Source organism: Rhodamnia argentea, chromosome 6 (assembly GCF_020921035.1).
Source record: "Rhodamnia argentea isolate NSW1041297 chromosome 6, ASM2092103v1, whole genome shotgun sequence".
NCBI classification, from domain to species: Eukaryota; Viridiplantae; Streptophyta; class Magnoliopsida; order Myrtales; family Myrtaceae; genus Rhodamnia; species Rhodamnia argentea.
In genome coordinates this window covers 9,116,236-9,123,488 of record NC_063155.1, presented here as the reverse complement: position 1 = coordinate 9,123,488, position 7,253 = coordinate 9,116,236, and the positions used below count along the sequence as shown (strand labels likewise).

The following is a 7,253-nucleotide window of genomic DNA, read 5'->3' as shown; positions in this document are numbered from 1 at the left end:
CCACAAAAAAAAAAAAAAAAAAAAGTGGACGGTTAGCCATATCATCGGGAGTCTCGAGTTTACACTGAAGAATGCACGGTCGATCAGACAATGATCTCAGGAGTTTTTATCAGTCGATGAAGACCCCGTGCTTTTGTATCTAGAAAAGGGAGTTGGGACCGACGCAGTCAAGGGTTGGCATTTTCACATTCCTTTGAACAACCCTGTCGCGATCTTTCTCCAGGTAAAGCACCAATAAGAAAGCAATGGACCGATTAGAAATCCAAATAAAGTGTGGGAGTATGAGAGATGACTTACATGTATGAACCAGAGATATCATTGGATATGGAGACTTGATTGCGCTAGATATATCTAACGACTTCTCGATATCTTTTTCTCTTCATTTCAAAATGGCTGTGTAAGCTTCTTGGGCAAATTTTCATCCACTGGCTACTAACATGCAATGGGTCTTCATGCGGATGCGTAATCAACAGTGTAACACTAAATAAACCAAATCAATAGGTAAATTGATAGAAATAGGGCTAATCTCAATGCAAAGCAAAGCATGACTTTACCATGGTTCAATTTTCGAACATCTGCAAAGTTTTAATTAATAACGCATGCCATCTCTAAATGCTTATGCAATTATAAATAATTCTTTTTGGGATTTTCTTATTATCCAAACTAAGCTATATGTAATTTTAACCTAAGTTTAACACGCATGAATTATTAAACTAATGAAATGTAACATGGCCTGATTCTAACGACGAGCAAAATTATGGACTGTCTAGCAAGATATGCATTCTAATTTATATGATCCTAACCATGCAATCACTAAATGACATTGACATGATGATATGAAAATAATGATGGCGCTGCAAACGATGACACTGACGAGGATGCCATGGCAAGTGATGGCATGGAATTGATGTACGGTATTCTTTTACAGACAAAATAGGAAGCCATCTATACGTATAATTACCTAATTTACAATTAAGGAATAATTTAGATTAAATCCTATCATAAATTAGGAAATTTCCTAAATTGCTACATTGCTCTTAGATATCCAATTCTAAACTAGAAAAGAAATCTACCCTATCCCTCCGTTTATTTCACGGAAAACAAATGACTTGAAAAATATTTTCTTAAAAATGAATTGATGAAAACTTTTAATCATTTATGAAAATATTTAAACACGTATTGTTGTAGATAATGAATTTTTTTTATTGGCTAATTATTTCAAGAGATATGAGCAATCATTTTTAAGAAAATATTTTCCGACTCATTTATTTTCCACGAAACAAATGGAGTCTATATGCAATGCAATCTTCTCCTTCTTCTTCTTTTTTTTTTTTTTTGTATTTTCTCAAAGTAGGAAAATTTCTTAGAATAAACTCATGCAATATAATAAACCCATATAATCAATATAGGAAATGTAAATAATTCAAAAATTAGATTTGATGTCTTGCAGCTCGAATACTTCAGTATTGTGATTTTAAATATGGGAATTCTCCTAATATTTTTTTTTGGTCAGATAATTCTCTTAATTAGAGTATGCCTAAAAATCTCACCAAATCAAAGTTAGAATTAAATAATTCGAACTAAGAAAATATATTCATTAGGTTTAGTTCAGGAAATTACCTAATTTCCTCCGATGAGGAAACTTGGAGTAATGCGGTGTGAAGTAATTGATATGTCTAATCGATTCGTAACCGTTGATGTAACCTTGATGGAGGGTAAGGAAAAATGCATCACAGTGAATATAATTTGAAATTTTTTATGTCATAATTATGATTCTCATCCTTAAAAGAGCTCTTATGAGGTAAGGGCAATCCCGAAAATTATATACAGCGCGGATTGGCTTTTCTCAAGCGATGTGCGACTCCCTTCAACAGGGGCTTATCATGTAATTCACGATGAATGCGTCGCAATAAATATAATTTTGGAATTTTTTTTTTGTACTTCTTTTCAAAACAATTTGCAAGATTTCGACATACTTTCGCCTGACGATGGAAGAGGAATGGAGCCCCATCCCGACGTCACCATGTAATTCGTTTTATCTCGTCAACAACATCGTTTGACCATCCGAAGACATTTTAGACGGGCGTGAAGCTGCCAAGTCAGCTTCCTCACCGCAACAACAAATCGCGCGCGTGTTCACATCCACGTTCATGCCCTAAAGGCTAACGCCACGTTCCCGGTACACTGACAACGACCGCAGCTCACGTGCGTGGTCAACTCGGGACGTTGTTCGACCAAAAAAAAATTGGGGGACGTTGAGGAGGTGACGTCATCGCGTGGCTAAGCGAAGTGGGTCTTCACGCGCAGTACCGATCGGGGCCGTTGAGAAAATAAAGAACGAAATTAAAACGTGTTCACATCTTAGGCGGTTGACTTTGGAAACCTCGGTCTTTTTTACCACGTGCCGCTGCTCTTGGTCACTTCGCCGAACCCGAACAAGCGGGAGCGGACAAAACCGTGGCAGTTGGCCCCATTTTAGGATCATTCTCGATCTTCGGGGTGATGTCGAAATAGGAATTATGAAAGATCAGATCAGTTTTATGCATTCAGAATCGAAGTGATCCGATCTTGGAAAGGATTCGTTCTAGTAGGAACAATTTTGCATTTTTTGAAAATCGATGCCGACTATTTCGAAAGCCTTCTTACCCGTATTGGAATGACTATATATGAAACTCGTAATTACTCAATTTCTCGCTATTCGACGAGTCCGTAGCCCCTCATGGGCGTCAAGATCACGGACTCGGGGACCAAAGAGAGAGAGAGATATTACTTGACGCCGGATCTTTTCCAACACGACTTTCTTCGAACAATTGGAATAAATGATGAAATTATCGGTCAATTCCATATGGCAAAAAAGCAAAAGAAATCTTCAATGATTTAGTAAATGTCATTGTTAGAATGTCCAACTCAAAAATCTAAGCTATTAGATGAAATGACGCCACATGAATATAAAGAGCACATCAATACTCCCTCACACGTGCAATCCGAATTAAGAGTCACGTGAAGTTTGACCACATTACATGTACTTTGACCGATGGAGGGCGGATGCATACATGCGAGGGATAGCTCTGACGATGATATGTGGAATTCCAACCCAAAAAGTTTGAGTTGTTAAGTAGAAGGATATTATACGAATATAAAGATCATATCAACAAAATCTCACACGGTATCAAAGAAGTGGTCCTAATTTAAGTTTTTGGAACATTTAGTGATTCTAGAAAATCGCACATGTGTTTTAGAGTATGAGATACTGAATTCAAATTTTTCCAAGCCTCTATTTGCCTCCATAATTACATATTACCATGTTTTAGGCTTAATCCAAAGCTCGGTGTACGCGTGTGAGGGGATATTAGAATATTTGAACGTTAAATCATATCTTCACTTAATAACTTAAGTTTCTAGAAAAGTTAATAGTGATTCCACATAATATCACAATCATCATTCAAACTTAAGATCTACCATATATGGGAGCAAGAAGTTGGTTTAATTTTTGTGGTTCATATAATTCGTGGGAGATGGGAAAAAAAAAGCTATTTATCATTTTTATTTCTTATTTTATTTTCAACTTTTGAAATAAATTCATTATAAATTTGAAAAAAAAAAACACATATATGGAAATTTTACACGTCATTAGATGTATAGCTTCAAAAGTTAGATGTTCCACAAAGTAGTAATTACCTCAAATAGGGATTGGCTCTCTACAATTTTACTCATTTATTTCCCAATTATAGCAATACTCTCATTTTGGAAAAATTGTCCAAAATATCATCAACCTATTGCACTTTTGCTAATTTAGTTCTAAACTTTTTAAGCTTGCCAATTGCATCCTAAAATTTTTCAAGTTTTGCCAATTGAGTCCATCCAATCAATTTCGGTAGAAAATCGCTCATGTGGACCCCAACTGTTCTATATGACACTACTGGTGCTAATATTGATAATTTTTAATAAAATTTTAGTATTTGTTATGAATTTTTCTTTTTTTCTTATTTTTTCTTTATTGGCCAGCAAGAGAAGAAAAAAAAAGGTAAAAGGAAAATAATAGTAATAATAATAAAAATTCTAATTAATAATATTAAAGTACTATTAAAATTTTTTCAACGTCGGCATCGGCGGAGCCACATAGGACAACCGGCATTTATGTCGGTGGCTTCCAACCAAAATTGATCGGATAAATTCAATTGCCAAAACGTAAAAATGTCGAGGACTTAATTGGTAAAATTAAAAGTTTCAGGATTGAATTGGCAAACGTGCAATAGATTTAAGACTATCTGGACAATTTTCCCGTCTTTTTTTCCTTGCCAAAAAAGGTTTCGACCTGATTGGGACATATCTTGTTCACCGCTCGAATATTCCATTTAGGGCGTCAACATCAGACCGTGCAAGAAAATCAATAGATACCTTTCATGGCCTTTTGGGTGAGATCGAGCATAAGAAAGTAAATTGCTGATATTCAACATCTCATATGAATCACATATCCCATATTGAGGAACAAGAAATTACTGTAAGTGGAAAAGATGGATAGGCTGCTGGAAATCTTTAGAAGGTTGAATTGCAAAAGATTACTCGTCGTTCCGAACAAGGTTCCCCACCAATTTTAAAGCACTTCTCACTTACAATTTTTGCACGTGGTCCTCTAATTCCATGCCCTAATCAAGAAGCTAATAATACAATATAATTTATTAGATTCTTGGTCAAAACAATTCGTTCGTCTTCGAGCCGCGGCTAAAACGAGTACACCAGCTCGTGTAGTCTCTGGCTAACTCTTGAAGTCTCCACACCTACTCGAGACAGTCTCACCTGTAGAAAACGTCGCCGGAAGGAAGTCAAAACATGTTCCATGGTCAACCTTAATCACTACGAATGAATTTCTGAACTTTTGAGAGGCTTGAAACTTACCTGAGCATGGAGGGTGTGGAAGACCTTGTCGCCGATGTGGGAAATGCTGGCGCTCACGACTTCGGCCCCTTCTTCCTCGAGAATGCTGATGACCTCGTACAGCATGAAGCTCCTGCTCGTTCCGCACCTGCTGATCAGGGTCACCTCGAGGCCGGAGTCCCAGTCTCTGATGTTGACGACCGGCAAGGTCGAGGTCGGCCAGGCCGCGCCTCCATCCAATGACAGCCCGCCCCGCCCCGCCACGAGCTCCTTCTTCATCTGCAGCTTCTCGATCCTCTCTTTCAGCTGCGCTATGTACTCCGCGGCCTGTTCGATTTGGTCCTGCTGCGACGGCATGTCCTGCAAAACAGGGAGGAGCCCCGATAAAAACTTCCCGGACAAGACAAATTGGAGGCGGAAAACCCATGAGCCAAAACCAGCCCGTGGCGTACCTTTGAGGCGGATCTGTGATGGTGGTGGGGAGGGACGAGGGAGGCGAGCTTGAAGCAGAGGCCCTTCATGTGGATCCTCCGGTTCCGCTCCACCGTCTTCCGGTCGAGCTTGACCGACTCGCTGCTGCTGCTGCTCTTCTTCTTCATCTCTCTTCTTCTCACCTCGAACGAGCTGAATCGATTCGAGTTCGGGAGGAAGGACGAAGAGAAGACGGAGCAAGTGTTAAGGCACAGGCCTGCCGGGGCCGCTTTATATAAATAGAGTGAGTGGGGGGGGGGTCGTGGGGGTTGGAAAACGCCGCGGCCAACATAAACTATTCTGACGCACACATGGCGAAGGAACGGACCGCGAAACCTCCCCTTTGTCAACAACGTTAGGCTTAACGAAAAGCCAAACACAAGAGGGATTATTGGGGTTCCTACTTTTGGAAGACGTTTTACGCACACGTGTCCGTCCCAACCCTCGATCACATTTTCTATGTTTCCAAAATTGTATTCTCGCTGCGCCGAGAATGCCCGCGTTGGGCCACCCCAAGATGATGCCCGTAAACTGCCACCGTTCGATTAATGAATCAAGTAAGACCCGAGTCCAAGGCGGATTTGAGATGGTCCACACATCGATTTTTTTGATTTTTTTTGGGCCTGATCCATGTGGGCATTAAGCCGTTATCGGAAGCTTAATGAAAACATCAATCGAGGATTAAATTTAGGAAAACTTCCAAATAAGACTGTGAAGTGTCATTATTTTTCTTAAAGAAATGCCCGAGATGAATTTTGTTTTAAATAAGGATTTGATATACCTTCATCGTTTCAAAGAAATGCCTTTTTTTTTTATTATTTAATTTTCCGATTTCTTTCTTTTTTTTCCTTTGTTGCGTCCGATGAGGACCGACGAGGTGACCTTGCCCTTCAGAGTGCGAGCTAGCCCTCGATAGCTAGGGGTGGCCTCGCCTAGCCCTCGCCGGTGGGCCACCATGGCTTGAGATCGACCCCCAGTGAAAAAGGAAGGGGAAAAAAGAAAAAAGGGAAATTTTTCATAAAATATAAATGACGAAAATATCTTTGATCAAACTGTTCTTTGAAACAATGAAGGCACTTTGGACCCTTATTTGAAATAATATCCACTTCGGATGCTTATTTAAGAAAACAAGAGTATTTCAGGCCCTTATTTAGAATTTTTTCTTAAATTAAAAAAAAAAAAGTTTTTCTCAAGGTGGTCATATAACCCATGTACAAAACCCTTTCTCGCTTGCTTTATACAAAAGGTATTTTGCATTGTGCTGATATTACGTGACAATAGCACGTAAAAAATGAGAATTTCAGATTTCGCGAATCGGATTGATTATGACTGATAGAAGAACGATATGTTTATCGAGTCCGCCATGAATTTTGTGGACCCCGCCTTAATATACCTAGCATTACTCGGCTGTAACAATCTCACATGAGAAAGCATACTAGCCGATATACGTCATATCGGTTGTGGAATCACGCATGCTACTATTTGTCTTTTTTAGCAGCCGCGTTTCTGCTCAAGAAGTGAGTCGCAAGTATCTACATCATCCACGTTTATATTTAATTAACCTACATTTGAATAGTGGTTATAGTTGTATCTACACTGTTAAAAAGCACGCTGAGGACGAACGACAATAGAGTCCTTTTCTTGAAATTATTGATTGAAGGACAGCTGGGGGCCCACATCTTTTGGTGAGTCAGCCACGTCCAACGTCGTAGTACTGCCTTGTTTGAACCTTGACCCGTTGACTTTTCCTTCCTCTTTTCTAGTCATGCAGTAGTATCCGCGGTTCCACCGGCCAACTTATTACGAATTTGCCACCTCGCCATCTCGTTCGTATTAACTTGATCTAGTGTATTTTCTACTTGTGGCCAAAAGGAAAAATGGAATAAGAAGCCCTAAAACTTATTAAA

At 39.2% G+C, this 7,253-nt stretch overlaps 1 protein-coding gene across 1 annotated transcript; it reads right to left on the bottom strand.

The window, feature by feature from the left end:
• Positions 1–4,524: 4,524 nt before the first annotated feature.
• Positions 4,525–5,558, bottom strand: LOC115741537 (transcription factor bHLH168-like). The gene is made up of 3 exons (XM_030675505.2): positions 5,328–5,558; positions 4,897–5,235; positions 4,525–4,797 (listed from the first exon to the last, which is right to left on the bottom strand). The coding sequence occupies exons 1-3, from the start codon at positions 5,472–5,474 to the stop codon at positions 4,723–4,725; spliced, it is 561 nt and encodes a 186-aa protein (XP_030531365.1). The 5' UTR covers positions 5,475–5,558; the 3' UTR covers positions 4,525–4,722.
• Between the last annotated feature and the right edge of the window lie 1,695 nt (positions 5,559–7,253).

Bases quoted from the DNA above. Each gene is read 5' to 3' on its own strand.
- LOC115741537 (XM_030675505.2), bottom strand. From the start codon at position 5,474: ATGAAGAAGAAGAGCAGCAGCAGCAGCGAGTCGGTCAAGCTCGACCGG. The intron at 5,236-5,327 runs GTACGCCACGGG...CCTGTTTTGCAG, and splicing joins ATCACAGATCCGCCTCAAAG to GACATGCCGTCGCAGCAGGA. The intron at 4,798-4,896 runs GTAAGTTTCAAG...CGTTTTCTACAG, and splicing joins TCCACACCCTCCATGCTCAG to GTGAGACTGTCTCGAGTAGG.